The sequence below is a fragment of the Acomys russatus genome, chromosome 21 (genome assembly GCF_903995435.1).
Source record: "Acomys russatus chromosome 21, mAcoRus1.1, whole genome shotgun sequence".
NCBI classification, from domain to species: domain Eukaryota; kingdom Metazoa; phylum Chordata; class Mammalia; order Rodentia; family Muridae; genus Acomys; species Acomys russatus.
The window spans coordinates 40295997-40313469 of NC_067157.1; the positions used below are offsets into that span (position 1 = coordinate 40295997).

The following is a 17473-nucleotide window of genomic DNA, read 5'->3' on the forward strand; positions in this document are numbered from 1 at the left end:
TCTCTTAATGGACATAGACCACCAAGCAGCAACTTGGAAAATTCTTTTCTTATATTTAGTATATGCTGGGCTGTAGGTTATATGTTATAGAGTAATGCTGAAAAGAATATTCTAGACTGAAATGCATCATAAAATAATAGCTATTGCTAGCATCTGCTAAGTGCTAAATGTGTGGTGTTGAACATTTTCTTATTTTCACGTGTATTATCTTACCCATCTCATAACAATCTGGTGAGAGAAGTGCTGACTTACTCCCATATTACTGAGCTTCTAAACCAATGGTTCTCAACCCGTGGGTCCTGACCCTTTTTGGGGTCAACTAAGACTACCTGAAAACACAGACATTCATGTTAGGATTCATAATAGTAACAAATTACAATTATGAAGTAACAATGAAAGTAAGTTTATGGTTGGGGGTCATCACAACATGAACTGTATTAAAGGGTCATGGCATTAGGAAGACTGAGATCCAGTATTTTAAGAGGCCAAGGATGTGGGCACATCAAGTACACAGGGTTGTCTGATAAAACAGTTTTTTTTTTTTTTTTAAATTGTGGGTTTCTTGTTCTCTTTAAAAAAAAAAATAGGGTACTACCCACAGAAAGGACTTTTGTGGACAACTCTTTAAAAACACCCTCGTTAGGGACTTAAGGATGAGTAAAGTTTCAGACCACTGCCACAGAATCTTTGTGGTTTAGGTTTCAACTGGTTTCATGAAGATCAACCCATTGTCTGCTGCTTTCATTCTGTCACCTGTACCCATACTAGAATCATAGAAAGTTAAAGAGTCACCAAGAACAACAGGAGAAAAATGCTTCATTAATCCTCTGTACTCACCAATAGAAATTTGTCCATCAAATATTGTATTTATTATCGGAGAAGTTCTATAAGGTTGTTGCTTTTTTCTTTTTCATTTATTTATTAATTTAGTCCCTTTATAGCCTGAGCTAAGACCCCCGCCCTCCTCTGCTCCCCATCCTACCCCTATTCCTCCTCCCCTTTTCCCCCCTCCTTCTCTGACCAAGCAGTTTCTAATAAATGTCACAGGGAAGTATCAGCCACCTGTGGATGCAAGCTGAGCAGGGGGCTGCTTCAGTAGCCATGGGAACAGGAGGTGTGATCTTGAGGTATAAAGTGAATACCATCCTATGTAGGGGACAGGAGGCAGGAGCTTGGGGTTGACAAAAAAAAACCTTAAGGCTTAACATTTGTGCAAGAATTTTTTTTTTTTCTAGGAAGTGATGTTTTGGAAAAGGCAACCTTGTTCCTTGAGGAGGGACTTGGAAGTCTGTGCACAGCCCAGTGGACTTAAAGAGTCTATGAGCTAGTGACAAGCACTGCCTGCCATTTCTGTTTTCCTCATCTTGGCTGGGAGCTATGGATAACAATGCTTCGCTTTTGTAAAAGATGAGGATGGGTGGGAGGCAAGAGATGCTTAAATCAAGGAAGGAGGCCACTTTGAGTGGCTGAGGTGATGCCTTTTTCAGGAGAGGCAATGGGAATGGAGGAGAAATGGAGCCCAGATGAGCATTTGAGGGACTTAGTTTTGAATTTGTTGTGCTGAGGGAAGAAAGCCAGCAGCACTCCTGGAAGCATGCTGTGGGTGCTAGAGCTGGTGAGGGAGCCATTGATGTGGAAATCCTTGTCCCTGTAAGGAGTCTAGAGGAATGGTGAGCTCATAGGGAGCCCGCTGGACAGACCTTTTGGCATACTATATGTACTATCTGTGAGTTGTGTTTTCTAATTTTATGTTATTTATTGGTTCTATAATTAAAGGAGACCAACTCTTCCTGGAATTTGTACCCCCACCATGTTTACCAGCTAAGACACATAGTCCATAAAAAAGAGTAGCTTATGTCTAAGTTGATTCGTTTGTAGTTATTGTAATTGTTGCTTTTCTTTCTTTTATTTTTATTTTTTAAATTTTTTATTAATTTATTCTTGTTCTATCTCAATGGTTATCTCATCCCTTTTATCTTTCCATTCTTCCCTCCCTCCCATTTTCCCCTTATTCCCCTCCCCTATGACTGTTCCTGAGGGCGATTTCCTCCCCCTGTATAATTGTTGCTTTTCTAATAGGCCACTTTCATCCTTCTTCTCCTATTTATTTATTTATTTTTTATTTATTTATTTATTTATTTATTTATTGTTTTTTTTTTCCGAGACAGGGTTTCTCTTTGTAGCCTTGGCTGTCCTGGACTCACTTTGTAGACCAGGCTGGCCTCTGCTTACCTCTGTACCCCCCCTCCCCCAAGTGCTGGGATTAAAGCTGTGTGCCCCTCCCCGCCTTTCATCCTTCTAGACGAGTGGTTCTCAACCTTCCTGATGCTGCCACCCTTCTGTCATAGTGACCCCCAACCATAAGATTATTTTTGTTGTTACTTCATAACTGTGATTTCTCTACTTTTATGAATTGTAAGGTAAATATTTTTGGAGATAGAGGTTTGCCAAAGGGGTTGTACCCTACAAAGCTGCGAACAACTGTTCTAGGGGATCCAGTGTGTTCATATCTGCTATAGAGCAGGAACGTAAGGAGTCATCAGCAATAATTGCTAGTGTTTTCAGAACATAATCAGTGAGAGTTCGTTGATTTAATTTCCTAAGACTTACTATGACTGAGCTGGGGGCAACATGGGAAAGGCAGATGTTTTTCCTGGTGGCTCAAGGAAGACCTGAGATTTGAACCCAGGGCCTCTGGTCCCAAATCACTTGCCCTTCCTCTACTACACTATGGATGCTTCATTGCCCCTTAGTGGGAGAACACGTACCCCCACCGAACCTGTGTACAAACTTAGGGTCTTGTTGTACGATGCATTAATCCTCTTGGATCTCATCTCTTCACAGATCACGAAGGCTGATTTAAAACAGCGCCATCCTCAGCTTGATTTCGTATTTACACTGGCTCAGAATGTGAAAAACAAAGCTTCCAGCTCAGATGTGAGAACAGCAATCACAGAAAAATGTAAGTTTAAAAAAAAAAAAAACAAAAACCTAGGAGTCTATATGTTATCGGCCACTTCCCTTAACAATCACACACACACACACACACGCGCATGCACACACGCACACACACGCGCACACACGTGCACACATGCACCTCCAAAGATTATTCTACCAGAAGTCAATGTTATTTGGTAGTTAGTACTCTTGTTTTAGGAGGAAATAGCTTTCTATCTCTCTCTCTCTCTTTTTTTTTCCTTCATTTTTTGAGAGCCTCTTCATACCTCCCTTCTGGACTCTTACATTTGATATTTTTTCTTATGATAGGTTTTCTTTTTCTTTTTCTTTTTTTTTTTAAGGCATTAAGAGGAACAAAGCTAGGCAAAGTCCTCGCACAAATCCATTCTGCCAATATGCTTTACTCACTAAAACTGGGTGTCACTCTTTCGGTTAAACTTATCTCAGAATTCACTCCATTCATGCTTTGTGGTTGGCTGTCATATGTGGATGCGTTAGTTAAGAAGAAAATTAAACAGTCAATAAAATGAGCACCAGAAACACTAACAAGCAGGTGTCTCTGTTGGAGTTAGTGTCTGAGCTGAGCATCTTACATCTGTGTGACACACAGGACCAAGTCTGGATTCTCAACAGTGGGCTCTGGTGGCTATCACAATCTTTACCCTCAGGCCCTGTCCCCCGCACATCCCAGCCTGGTGTGGATCACTGGTCAAACCTCCTGGCATTTTCAGCTGTTTATTTTTACTCACATTTTTTTGTTTATTTGTTTGTTGTTTTTTTTTTTTTTCAATGTTGGTCTCTTCTTCCCATGTGAAATTACTCCGCAGCTGAAGTGCCGCTTCCTGTTTGAATCCTTCCTGCCCTCCTCTGTTTTCCAGTGGACTGTGTTTTCTGGCTTTAGGTCCTGCTGCAGCCCCATTCTGCATAAATTCACTGTAGATCTCTTAGCTACTTTAATTTTCTCACCCATACACTTTCTGGTCTTCCCACTAGGCAGACTCTGTCTTCCAAAGCCAATAAGTAAGCAAGTAGGTAAATAAATAAATAAATATAGAAATTGGAACCATGTGGCTACTGAGGGGGATCAGTAGCTGGGAACTTTGAGCGACTCACAGCACTGACTTCTTTCTACTCCAAGAGCCACTTCCCTTCAATCTTCCTGATTTTGTTAGTTGATTGATTATGGGCCTTTTACAGTGGGCGACTCTGGAGTGATTTTTCCTCCTTCGCTGGGTTGTTCCCAGCCACAAACCATTTCTAGCCTCATTCCATTTTGCTTTCTGATCACCTTGGCAGGGCTTTTTTTTTTTTTTTTTTTTTTTTTTTTTTTCATTTATTTAATGTATATGAGTGCTCTATCTGCATGTACATCTGCATGCCAGAAGAGGGCATCAGATCCCATTATAGATGGTAGTGAGCCATCATGTGGTTGCTGGGAATTGAATTCAGGACCTCTGGAAGAGCAGGTGGCGCTCTTAACCACTGAGCCATCTCTCCAGCCCAGGACTTATTTTTTAATAGGATATTGTTTTTGAAGTCCAGATTGGCCACAAACTTGCCTTGAATTTCTAATTGTCCTCTACTTCCTGAGCACTTGGACTGCTGTCTGGTGTCATTACATCAAGCTTTTACAATGTTGCTGACTGACCCTAGGCCGGCCTGGGTTGTAGGAAGACACTCTCTTGGCTAAGCTACAATTCCAGCTGTCTCTGTCTCTGTCTATCTCTCTATTTCTCTCTCTCTCTCTCTCTCTCTCTCTGTCACAACTAGGATTTCTATCTCCTGGACATCTTACCTCCCCACTTTTTCTCCTGCTCCTTCCTCTCCTCTCCCCATTTTTCCCAACTGATTAATCTTCATCATTACTTATTGTACATAAAAGAGCCCTTATGAGCTTGGGTGCCACTAATAGTAACTTATGGTCATCATTTACAATCATCAAGATGATTCGTATATTATTTTTTATGACAAACTGATGATATTTGTTGTCACTTGATTCTTTAGTTTGTATTTATTCAAATTAATGAACTGTATCAGTAGTAGAATTGGACGTAAGAACTTAATGTGAGTTTTCATCTGAGAATTCAAGTGTTATATAAGGATAGTTTGGTTTTCCCTTCCCTTGAGTTAAAACGTTCGGCGCTTTCTTTACATTATTAAAACAGCATACACAGAGGATCTCAGTGGACAATTTTTCAAAATTATAACTCATTGAACAGTTTACTAGAGTTTATGACATGAAGTCTCCCAGCCTCTGAACAACTGTAAATTGATGGCTTTATATTTACAATAATCATGTTCTCTTAAGAATTTTACCAGAATATTCCATTGTAACCAAACTACAATCTGATATTTAAAAAAATTTTCATTTGTTTTGTTTGCATGTAAGTAAGTAGAGCATGTAAACCTGCACCCCAAGTGTGTGCTGGCACCATGGAGGACAGAGTAGGTCATTGGGTCTCCAGGAACTGGAGTAACAGGTGGCTGTGAGCCTCTGTGTCAGGGTTGGGAACTGACCTTGGGCCGTCTGTAGAGGCAGCACTGCTGAGGGTCACTCTACATCGCCGGCTGAGGTCTTATCCTGTCGTTTAGTTTTTCTTGGGCTTGTTCATCTGTGCCCTTGAGGTTGCTCAGCATCCAGAACATACTGAGCCTTGTGTTTGGCGTCTGTGGGCTGATGTAGAACCCTTACTGACAGGTACTTCAGCCTATCCTCATGAGCTTTCTCTGTAGTAAGGAACCAGAGTTTACATTTCCATAGAACGCTCTCATTTAATACCATGATTTAAAAAATATTAAAGAAAAGAAAGGAGAAGAGAGAATATGGGAGAGGGAAAGGAGGGCAGGCAAAGATAAAAAACATGTAGAGACAGATACACAGAAAGCAAGAATGAGAGGAGGAAGAGCCAGTAGTGGGGCAGGAAGGTAAAGAGGCAGCGTGGCATTTTATGACTGAACTCATAGGAATGCAGAACTTGCAATTTGTTCATTTCTGTTGAGCTTCAACATTTAAAACATCGCCTGTCAGAAAGGCTTCATGCCAGAGCAGAGCAAATGTAAAAAGTGCTCTTTGCTTGAAAGACTCTCATTCGAAGGCAGAAGGAGACTGTGTCTCTGTGTTAAATTCCTATCCTAGAGAGCTATTAGGTTTTGTCATTGCCACACCAGGTTCTGTGAATACGCAAACTAGGGAGTTGTCTTTAACTTAAAAATCAGTTTAATAGGTATTTTTTGATATTAGATGATTAGTGCATTTAATATAAACTGTATTCAAGTCCCCGCAAGGAATAGTTTTAGAAATATGTTTGGCTGAAGTGACACAGGCCTGTATATAAACAAACCTACTTGGGACACCAAGGCAGGGGAGTTGCAAGTTCAAAGCTAGACCGGGAATCACAGGAAGTACTGACTTAATATAAATAAAATAAGTTGGAAGAGCCGTGGTGGTAGCTCATCAGTAATGTGGTTACTTTTTGTGTGATATGGGTTTGAGCCCCACAGTGAAGGAAGAAAAATTGGTCAACTGCGCATGGTGGAATGGGCTGATAACCCCAGCATGCAGGAAGCTGAGTCAGTAGAATCTCAAGTAGGAGCCAGCATGGATTACAGAACCATATGTCTATATACTTTTATTTATATATAGTGCAATGTGTGATATGTGTTGTTACACATTGTACATATGTCCTGAGCCATCTCTCCAGCCCCTGCATGTAGTTGTATGGTAATTACTAACTCTGGATGGGGGGGGGAGGATGGGGGGGGAGAGGGTGGGCTCCAGAAACTGTTGCACCAACTAAGTACAATGGATGTAATAAACCTAGGCCCCCTCACCTCAGCCCCCCCCACACACACCCTATTCAGATCTATCCAATGGACAGCTCATTCTCCATAGTTGTGGGGAGAGCAGGGACTGCTCCTGACATGAACTCTGGTGCCCCCCAATTTGATCACTTCTTCTTGGTGGGGGCCTGGCAGGCACACAGATGAAGGGGAAGCAGACTATCAGGATGAGGCCTCATAGGCTGTGGCCATATTGTGGAGAAGGAAGCCCCTTTCTGTTTGAAGTCTAGGTGAGAGGAATAGTGCGGAAGAGGGAGAGAGGGTGGGAACAGGAAGTTACAAGGGAGGGGATAACAATCAGGATATAGTCTGAATAAATTATAATAATTAAAAAATACAGTAATGCATTATACTACGTATACACGATATTGTGGAAAACACACATTAAAGCCCCTTTAAGATGTGTTATCTTCTTCCCCTCTCTCCATCTCTAGACCTATGCATGACAGTTTAGGATCAGGTATATTCCTCCCCTGGCAGTTGCTTTAAAGGGTTTCTTTTTAATCCCATTCCCCAGTGGAAAAGGTGAGGGCCCAGTGGGAGAGCACACAGCATGGTGTGGAGCTGCGGCAGCAGCAGTTGGAAGACATGGTTGTGGACAGCCTGCAGTGGGACGACCACAAGGAGGACACCGAGGAGCTCCTGAGGAAGTACGAGGCACGCTTCTACATGCTTCAGCAGGCTCGGCGTGACCCGCTTAGCAAACAAGTTTCTGACAACCAAGTAAGACTTGTTAGCTAGTTGGTGGTGGTGTCATGTGTTGGATTTACTTCTTTTGTATTGCTGACTATAAGTAGGGGCTCTCATGTTCTCCCAAGTTCTTACACATACATGTTGAAATCTATGCGGCTTTAACCACAGGGTTTTTGGTATTTTGGGAAGACGTGTAAAGACATAATGTAGAGAAGTGTGTGTCTGTGCAAATGGAGGCACGATTGGCTTCTACAAAGGAAACCTCATTCGTTGATGCTTTTTTCTGACTTGAGAGATTGTTTTTAGTTATAAAATTTCTCGAGTCTTTCATTTGAGTGCTTCTGTGGCATGCAAGTCAGGTCGTGAGTAAGTGTGGTTTCGCTAATGTCTGTGTGAAATCAGCAGCAACAGCTTTTGTGATCAGTTTCATTATAGTGCTGAGAATATTGAACACTTAAAGGTTTAAAGTGTGTTATTTAAAAATTCCTTCTACAGTCAGACAATGTCTTGAGTTGGACATGTGGTTACACTTTGGTGTAACACTGTGTTTGCCCTCCTGATGGCCCGAAATGAAAATGTATGTTTAGAAAGAATATAGTGATCTAGAGAAATGTGGGAAGCAAATTGAAAACCTGGCAATAATGCTTCAAATCTCTGCACATGAGGCCTTCTCGTGGGTATAATTTAAAATCCAACTGACCAAGTCTGTTGGTTTCTGAGTTGTCTATGTGTTTGTCTTTCTTACTGATTGTCCCAAAGTAATAGCAAAGTTTTTGTACATGTGACTAGAGGAAGCTAATTAAAAAAGATCAACATTGTTTCCATCCTCGTTCCCAAAATGCAGTTGGCCTTCACATCTGTAGTATCTGTGTGTACAGATTTTGAACTAAACACACATAGACTTTTTTTTGTTAGCTTGTCGTTATTCATTGTAACAACAATGTGACAACTGATTATGAAGCACTGATGTTGTTTTAAGCCAGTGGTTCTTAACCTTCCTGATGCTATGACCCTTCAATACCGTTCCTTATGTTGTGATGACCTCCCAACCATGAAATTATTTTGTTGCTACTTCATAACTGTGATTTTGCTACTGTTAGGAATCATAATATAGTTGTGGGATTTGCAGGGTATCTGCCATTTGATCCCTGTGAAAGGGTCATTTTGGCTCCAAAGGGGTAGCTACCCACAGGCTGAGAACCATTGTTTTAAGCAATAGAAGTAACCTACAGGAGATTTATAATATACTGGAGGGTGTGCACAGCTTACTGTGCAAGTACCATGTCATTACTTTAAAGGACATGTGCAGGGTTGGCGTCTGCGGAGGGGAAGGATTTGAGACCAATCTTTCACAAGCACTGTGCACTGAGTCTCTGCTACTCTAGTGAACAATGTGTGTGTTTCTTCTGAAACCTTAAGATGGATTTTTTCACAACTGCTACAAAAATATTACAGATACAAGTGGCATTGCTGTCATTTTCATGCAACTATCTTGATTGATTAAGAGACTCTCCAGGGTTGAGACCCTGTAAAGTGATGGTACACTGAGCATCTATCTAGCTATTTAGGTGAATGCTTAACACATTGTGGTCCATCCAAACTGTTGCCTTTGCAAACAGAGTGATCCAGGGAGTAAGGGGCAGATGATTCCCACCAGGGTAGTCTTTGGCAGGTCTCCTAGCACATATAGCAGAACTCAGTGGATTCTAGTGTGATACGTGTTCTGCGAGGATAAGATGTACAGCAAAAAGAGTGAAAAAGTCAAATGATTTGAGGAAGTCCAATATCTCAATGGGTAATATTTTTCACTATCATCCACTATGTACCCTGTTTCTTGGGCATTTCCTCTTTTAAAGATTTATTTTTATTATTATTTGTAAATTATTACATTTGTGTTGGGGAGGGTGGGCATGCGTGCATGGATGCTGCTGGCTGTGGAGGTCAGATGAGGGTGTCTACTTCTCAAAACTGCCAGCTCCAGACTACCATGGTGAAAATCTTCTCCTCCTCCTCCTTCTCCTCCTCCTCCTTCTTCTTCATCATCTTTTTTTTTCCTACTTCTAGAATCATTTTGGTTCAGTTATCTTGGCTTAAACTTGAGAGTTTGTCCCTTTGCTTTCTTTTTGTGATTTCTGTGTCTAAAATGTGCTGAAACTTTCCAGGAATCCCAGTGCTGAGTAATGCTAGTTACTCTGAGACCAGTTCTAACTATGCCTTGACTTACACCTTAGCTATTGCTTCAAGAGCTGGGTTCTGGTGATGGCGTCCTCATGGCATTTGATAACGTCCTGCAGAAACTTCTGGAAGAATACAGTAGTGATGACACAAGGAATGTGAAAGAAACCACCGAGTACTTGAAAACTTCATGGATCAATCTCAAACAAAGGTAACTTGAAAGCCTTGGCAGGAACATGCACATTGCCTGCTTGAGAATCCAATTTCCTTGGCTTTCCTGCAGAAAGAAACTAAATAGGCAAATACTAGAAGTAGATTGTAATTTTTTTTCTACTTTTAAATTGTGATGAACAATTTTACATTATAATACTTTGTGCAGAGTGTGTAGTTTTGTATTTTCTTGAAATTTTACTTTTTTTCTTTAAATAAACCTTGCTAGTATTTTTTTAAAAAGATGTTTTCTTATTTTCTCGTCCCTCTCTGTACTATTTAGAATACATTTTGTAGTTCTCTGGTATAGAACACAGATAGTTGTAACCACTTCAAGGTAATATTAGTACTAATTGTTACTATAATATTGTGTGATATTTGGCTGGGATATAATCAAATGAGGACCAGACACTATAGTTCTAGCAACTGACCTCTGAAATAATCTATATACAGAGTTTTGGTTAATTCATTATCTTTTCTTCCCATCAGTGTCTTACCAGTATGTCTGAAAAAGCCTGAAACAGCATATGTGTTCATAAGAGAGGGTTTTGGTCACTTACTCTTGTAGGGTTTGAGAAACCGTAAGCAGTGGTTAACATTTTTTCAGATTGCATGGTTTTGTTTATCATCAGTTAAAAATTATTTATTTTATACATCATACTGGAAGTGCCTGTATGTAAGCAAAATTATAGTTTCCTAAACATCTCTTCTATGCTAAACAAAATTTCCTAAAAATGATTTTGATATCAAAACATGTTCATTTTGTGGTGGATAAAATTGATATCGGAGCATTTTGTGATATAATAATTTTAAAAATTTAGTAGTACTTAATATGAAAGAATTTTTGGCTCTAGATTTGTCTTAAATTGTGTGTGCGCATTCCCATGAGCACATGTGCATGTGTTTGCATGTGCACATGTGTGTGCATGAGTGTGTGTATGTGTGTGCACAGGTGCCACTGCACTGCACAGGGGTCAGAGCTTAACTTGGAGAAGTCGGTTGTCTTTATTTACCTCTTGAGTTCTAGAGCTCTTGCTCAGGGTGATAGGCTTGGCGGAATGCACTGTGTTAGACCTTTAGGTGTCATTGTTAGTTAGATTCTTTAACATGGGTCTGAAAACTCCTTGAAGAAGATAACAAAGGGAGACATGAGAATGCATGTGTGTTGGATATTAACCTAGGTTCCTGAAAGATAGCCGAACAAACGCCCAACTTTGCCAAAAGTTACAGGTAAATGGCTGCAATCTTGCTAGTTTTAGCAGTATAGTGTTTTTTCGTGATACACTGGCTAGATCTCCTAACTAAGATAGGGAGGAAAGTGAATTAAAAACAGTGGTGAGTACAATAGTCCTTAAAATTCTTTTATCAGTTTCCAGAAATTCCATGAGTAAGACACATGACTTTGTTTTTATTGTAAAGCAGTTCTAAAAAAAATTGACCACTCACTTTGAAATGTGCAGTGTGCTTTGCTGTGCACTATTGAGGCTTTCCTTTCCTTTCCTTTGTAAATACTTTAAGACAGCTAGCTCATAGCAGCAGTTAAATTAGATGGAAGAGGCAATTAAAAATGAATTATATTCCAAGGTGATCTTTCATTTATTAACGGTGAGATGGCCACAGAGCCCCAGTTTTCTCATAGTTGCAAAGACTTGCTTTACTTTATTCTCTTTATTTCAGAAATAAAAAAATCATATTAATACTTAGATATGATTTAGATAATGCTGTTATTCATGCAGTTTGGAAAGTACAACAAAACTGTGGCTCACAGAATCCTTCCTGAATGACAGACAGGGCTTCTATATTGAAATTATGTGTGTTTCAAATCTTTAGCTATTGAAAGTAGACATCGCCCGGGAATATCATATATCATTCCCCATTTTCTTAAGCAAGGTGTGAGATTATATTAACCTTCTTCTGTGTTTTTTGACATTGGTGGTGTAAAGACCTTTAGACCAGTGTTTCTCGACTTTTTAAGTTATCTTCCACATGCAGCTTTTAGACTTTCCTGCCCCCCACCTGAAGTTTTAATCAATTAGTTAATGAATTTTTGGGGGCAGGGTACAGTCTTACTAACATAGCTGAACTTGCACTATAGCTCAGATTAGGATCAAACTTGCATCCTTCCTGCATCAGGTTTGAAGCCATATTCCTAATGGAATACCCTGTTTGTCTGTTTACACCCTGTGCACTTCAGCGTTAGAGTTAGAAACAGGAGTATGTTTCTCCACCTTCGCTCTGGGGCGGGCCTGCTTAACACCTGCTTTGAGAACACATGGGCTAACCTAACGCGGTCGAGCTCAGCGAAGTTAAGTCACACAGAACGCCAACGATAACTTTGAAAGACTGACAGCTCTGCGCATGCGCTGACTTCTGAAGCATGCATGGCAAACTCAATGAGCTGCTGTCTCTTGTGAGTGCCCGCTGCGGGTTTAGTGTGTGGATCTGAGTGGCTTCTCATTGCCGCCCTCTGCAATAAGCACTTCACGCGGCTCTCCTGTGATTCTCCCAGCAGCCTCAGGAGACAGGAAGCATCTTTAGTCAGCATTGCACTGGTAGTGAACGGGAGCACAGAGATTGTAAAGACCCCCAGGGTCACACAGCTCATCAAGCATAGCTGGGATTAGAATTTTGGGCCTTTTTTACTACACAGCCAGGCTCTTACTTCCTTTAACAAGAATTTAAATTTTCTTCTGTGTCATCAGAATGTCAGCTATTGCTGGGGAGCGCTCGCTCTGTGCGCTTGCTTCTCTGATCTCTCTGTGATTCTATTTACTGGTTCTTATCTGTGCTGTGTATGGAGAACAGATTGGATTAAAGATATTGGGGCTTCTGAGAATAATATAGGCACATGACCACTGTAGGGCTCGGATGGCCCCCACAGGCCTTTGTCATCACTTCATAGCTGAAGTCTGAATATGCACCATTGTCAGCAGAGTTCTGCGGAGGTGAGGGGCATCATCTTTGCGTATGCAATAATGTTAGTGGCTGTAATGCGTGAAGTTTACTATCAGCTTTCAGTGGAGATGTTTGGTACGAATTGAAATTGACCATTCACATCTAAAGGCCCTCATTCCCTTATCTATCATGTCAAAATCCCAAGCACCCTGATAACAGAAAGCTGCCCTTTGATGTGAGGGTCTCTATTGTAGCCTTTGTGCAGCTCAGTGTGAATGGCTTCCCCCTAGCAGGGTAAATATTAGTGTTAGATTGCTTCCCCAAGCCTCCCTGGAGATAATCTGTAATGTAGACACAGTCACTTTCAAATGTGCAAAAACTCTTAGTTTTTTTGCTTTGCATTTCTAATGCCGGTTCACTAATTATTTGTTGCAAATTTAGGTGGTCAAAATGTGTTTGCAAAGTTGAGTATCCCTTATCTGAAATGCTTGGGACTAGAAGTGGTTTAGACTGGGAGATAGTTACAGACACATCGTGACAGATATAGGAGATGCTGCTCAAATTGAAATATGAGATTTATTACGTTTTAAACATGCCTTGTAAGTTGGGGAGTGTAGCATGCATGAGGCCTCATACCATCCCAGCACTGTAATTAATTAACTAATGAAAATGCATGTGTATGAAAAAAAAAAAAAAAAAGAAAATGCATATGTAACGTATACAGATAACTGGAAGATAATTTATATAACATGTTAAGTGGTTTTAAAAAATGAAACAGAATTGTTTACTGTAGCATCATGTTAGGGCTCAATTTTTTTTTTCAAGATTTCAGAGTATTTCAGATGTTTGGGTTAGGAACACTCAACTTACAGCAATTTCTGGATTGTGGATGTCTGATTTAGGTCTGATTTCAGTCCTGTAGTTTCACTCTGCAAAAATAAAATAACATTTTATGTGCATATATCCATATATAAACGCATATATATATAAATTATAAAGGAAATCAGGTACTCTAACTATATGCAATGTTTTCTCAAGAGTCACTAATTAACTATAGACTTTGCCTTTGTCCTTATTCCCACAAATGCCCACTTGAAGGCATTTTCAGGATGGTGCAGGCAGAGCAGAATGGGCCGGGTGTGAACCCTGAACAAGTTATTTCATCCTATTTCCCCAATTCTAAAGTGGAGACCACATCTGATGTGTAGGACTACTGTGAGATCAGAAGTCACATATAAACATTCTTGGTGCCTGGTCTTGTGCTCCACAAAGGGTCAACCAGATGCTATCGTGCTGTTGTGTCTTCCTTGTAAGCCGTCACACTCTGCAGAGCTTTGTGGGGCTGATATGCAGAAAGTGGAGTCTGTAGCTGCTCGTTTGCCGTTCTGAGTGGTTTCTACTGATCCTAAAGATAAGGTGCTGGATTATCGGCTTTGATGAATGCACTAGGAACACACTCAGTCTTCATTTGTGGACGAAACTCCTTAAAAATCCAATTATCTTGCTTAGTGAAATCATCATACTTTTAAGGATTGTCATTTGAATAGGAGTCATTTGTACAGTTCAAACTGATGGGTGAAATGACTTTATTTTCTTCTTTTGATATGATGCTGTTTTTTTCATTGTTCCTCACGGACTGCATATAGTTTATATGGACTGACAGAAGTTCCATGTACACTGAAGATTGAGGCTGTGAGATGGGCATATAGCTCAACTGATAGAGGGCTTGTCTAGCATGCAGGAAGTCCCGGGTTCAGTTCTTAAGTGGTACATAAACTGGGCATGGCAACAATCACCTGTAATCCTCACGAGATATGCATGGAAGATCAGGAGTCTTAGGACATCCTCTTAAACACAGGGAGTTTGAGGCAGCCTGGAATATATGAGACTCTGAAATTAAAGGATTGGCTTTGTTAGATCCTGGGCCGTTCTTGCTTTCCCAGCATACTGTGTTGCATATCTCAAAGCTTCTGTTTCTATGTGGCAAAGGCTGGTCACCTCACTCATCATCACAAGCAACAATACTCACTGTTCACTGTGGATGCCTTTCCCCCACAGCATGTGTTAGTATGTATTTCAGATAGATGTTAATTTTGTTTTCAAGAGAACAGAATGTTAAGAAATCACTTCACTGTAGGTTTTCTACATTGATTCAGACTTGTGCTGCCATTTTCCCCTAAAGAGATAAATGCATTTAATCTTATACCACTGCAGAGACCACCTCTTAAAACATTAAAGTTAGCAACAGGCAACTGTGGCATTCCTAAGAACCCTTTTCGCATTTTGTAAAATAAGACCCGTACGTGTGAGAATATTCTTTGGCCAATTATCAGTATGCACACACTTCATTGAACAGTATATTGCATTTTATAGCTTAAAATACCAAATACTGCCTAACATCTTTAAAGTGACATTTTCAAAAGCCTGCTATGTAGGTGGCCATATTTTATGTTACAAAATGGCTATTGGCTTATTTTATAGACTATCACAGCGAGGTTTATTGCAGATATCATGTGAAAGCTAAGAGTTCATATTTTAGAAAATCCTAGTTCCCTTTATATAAACGATCACAAATCTGTCACCCATGGATGTCCTTATAGCTTCTATGTGAAGCTATTCCTGTTTTCTTTGTGTCCTATAGTCAATTATTTCTTTTGTTTGAAACATAAAGAAGTTTTAGCTATAGTCCCCTTTGTAGACTTCAAATGTTATATCTTACATGTTTTCAGCCTATTCTTACATTGTTTTTGAATTTTACAGGTTTACAGATTTAGATTTTTTTTTTAAAAAGTCCCTGCCTTTGTCATTTAAACACAAATTTCCTAAAGTAAAAACTCTTTATTCCAGTCATAATACACTCCTTTCCCTACACCCTCTCATCTTTTTCTTAGCATTTCCTCTTACTTCTTTCTGGTTTTACCTGAGACTCAGAAAAATCAAAAGTTGGGATGAAGACCTGAGCTTGATCCGCAGAACTAGAATTGTTTCTTTGTTTGTTTTTCTATGAAAAGATCCATCCACGGTAGTGTGCACTGGTAATCCAGGACTGTGAGGGCAGAGAGAGGTAGATCGGTCACCAGCCAGTGTAGCCTACACGGCAGGTTCCAGGTCTATGAGAGACTGTGCCAACAAAACAAAGCAGAGCAAAATAAAACAACACCAACAGTAGATGGCATCTCATGAATGACATCAGTTTGTCTTTTGGCTTTCACACACTAACATGCATGTGTGCACACCCACACATGTACCCTGAGAGCCTAGGTGACTATGAGTTCAGTACTAGAAGTGGTCGTAGGAGCCCCAGCATCAGTGCCTCCCTTTCTGTGTTCTGCATTCTGCTCCTCTTTTCTCCAGACACATTTCCTGTGCAAGTAAAGGTTCTTAATGAAGAGAGACAGGAAGCTAGGATGGGGGCAGCAATGGAAGAACTCTTCCTGCTGCTTCTGTGATCTCAGCGATGGATGGTACAGTTTGAAAAGGACCCTGGAGAGTCCAAAATGGCTCTTTCACTGGTCCAGTACAACCCCTCATTGAAGATTTTAAATGGTTCACCCTAAGCCATGTCCCCAACAAATGACAGAGGAGGCAAAATTAGGTCCCTGATATATATATTACTGAACATCTAATTTTAATCATATTTTTCTTATGATAAATATAATTATAATTTTTTAATGGTGGATAAATGATTTTTATAATATTCAGTATAAAACACTAGCTTTGGATCTACTTTTAGAAACAGAAATTTAGTAAACAGGGAGGGACTAAATGAGCTGCATTCTTTTAGAAACTTCATATAAATTATATTAACTTCAGAAATCAGACCATAAAGTGACATATATATATATATATATGGATATTATTTTTTCCTTTTTGTTTGTGTGGTCTTAGGAAACAGGTCTATGCCTGCAGTGGGCAAGCACTCCACTACTGAGTTAAACACACACATACATATATCCTTCACTGTAATTCATTATTAACAACACAAATGTCATTTACACTTCGATAAACACAGCCTAAATTTCAGTGTTCTTTTTTTATAATTATAAGGTTTATTGCTTTTGGGTATGTGTGGTGTATGCCCGTGTGTGTGCTCATGTATGTTCAGGTGCAAGCCAGAGGAGCGTTCCAGAACCTTCCTGTATTGTTTTCCGTCTTGGTCCCTTGAGACAGGGTCTCTCACTGACCCTTTGGTTCTTTGGTTTTATCGGAAGCTAGCATTTGCCTTGTTTTTTAATGCATCGTTTTCTTTGTTCCTGTTGCTAATTCCTCTCTCGTCTTTTCAGTAGCCTGGCATTTTATTCCACAAAGTCTGTCATGTTAAGCGATCCGATCTGTCACTTCTAATATGTTTGTCGCGAAGGCGTCTCTCCGGCTGCCATGCTTTCTGAGCCTGCTTGCACCAACCACACTGACTAAGTCTAGTCTTTTTCTCTCAATGTGCAATCTGTTTCTTGGATCTCATGGTTTTGTTTTCCCTTTTTGACTTATTTCGTTTCAGTGCACCCTTTGTAAGTTTTGTCAAGTTAATACAGGATTGCAGAACAGTGGACACAGTCTCTTCCCTCTGATCCCCTTTCACTAGCAAAGAGCCCTTTGGTGTTTCTTGGTGTTGCAAGTCTTGTTTCTTTCATTTTTTTTTTTTTTTTCCTGGACTCTTCTCCCTTCATGCTGTATATAGTTTGATATAGTCTTTCTCTAAGGT

General features: G+C 40.1%; 1 protein-coding gene across 1 annotated transcript in view; it reads left to right on the forward strand.

The window, feature by feature from the left end:
- The window catches only part of Utrn (utrophin), a 490302-nt gene that overhangs the window by 231753 nt on the left and 241076 nt on the right, over window positions 1–17473 (forward strand). The window contains exons 47-49 of the mRNA XM_051164610.1: window positions 2845–2962; window positions 7316–7521; window positions 9723–9877. Of these exons, the coding sequence (XP_051020567.1) occupies window positions 2845–2962; window positions 7316–7521; window positions 9723–9877 (479 nt within the window). The remainder of the gene's footprint in view (window positions 1–2844; window positions 2963–7315; window positions 7522–9722; window positions 9878–17473) is intronic.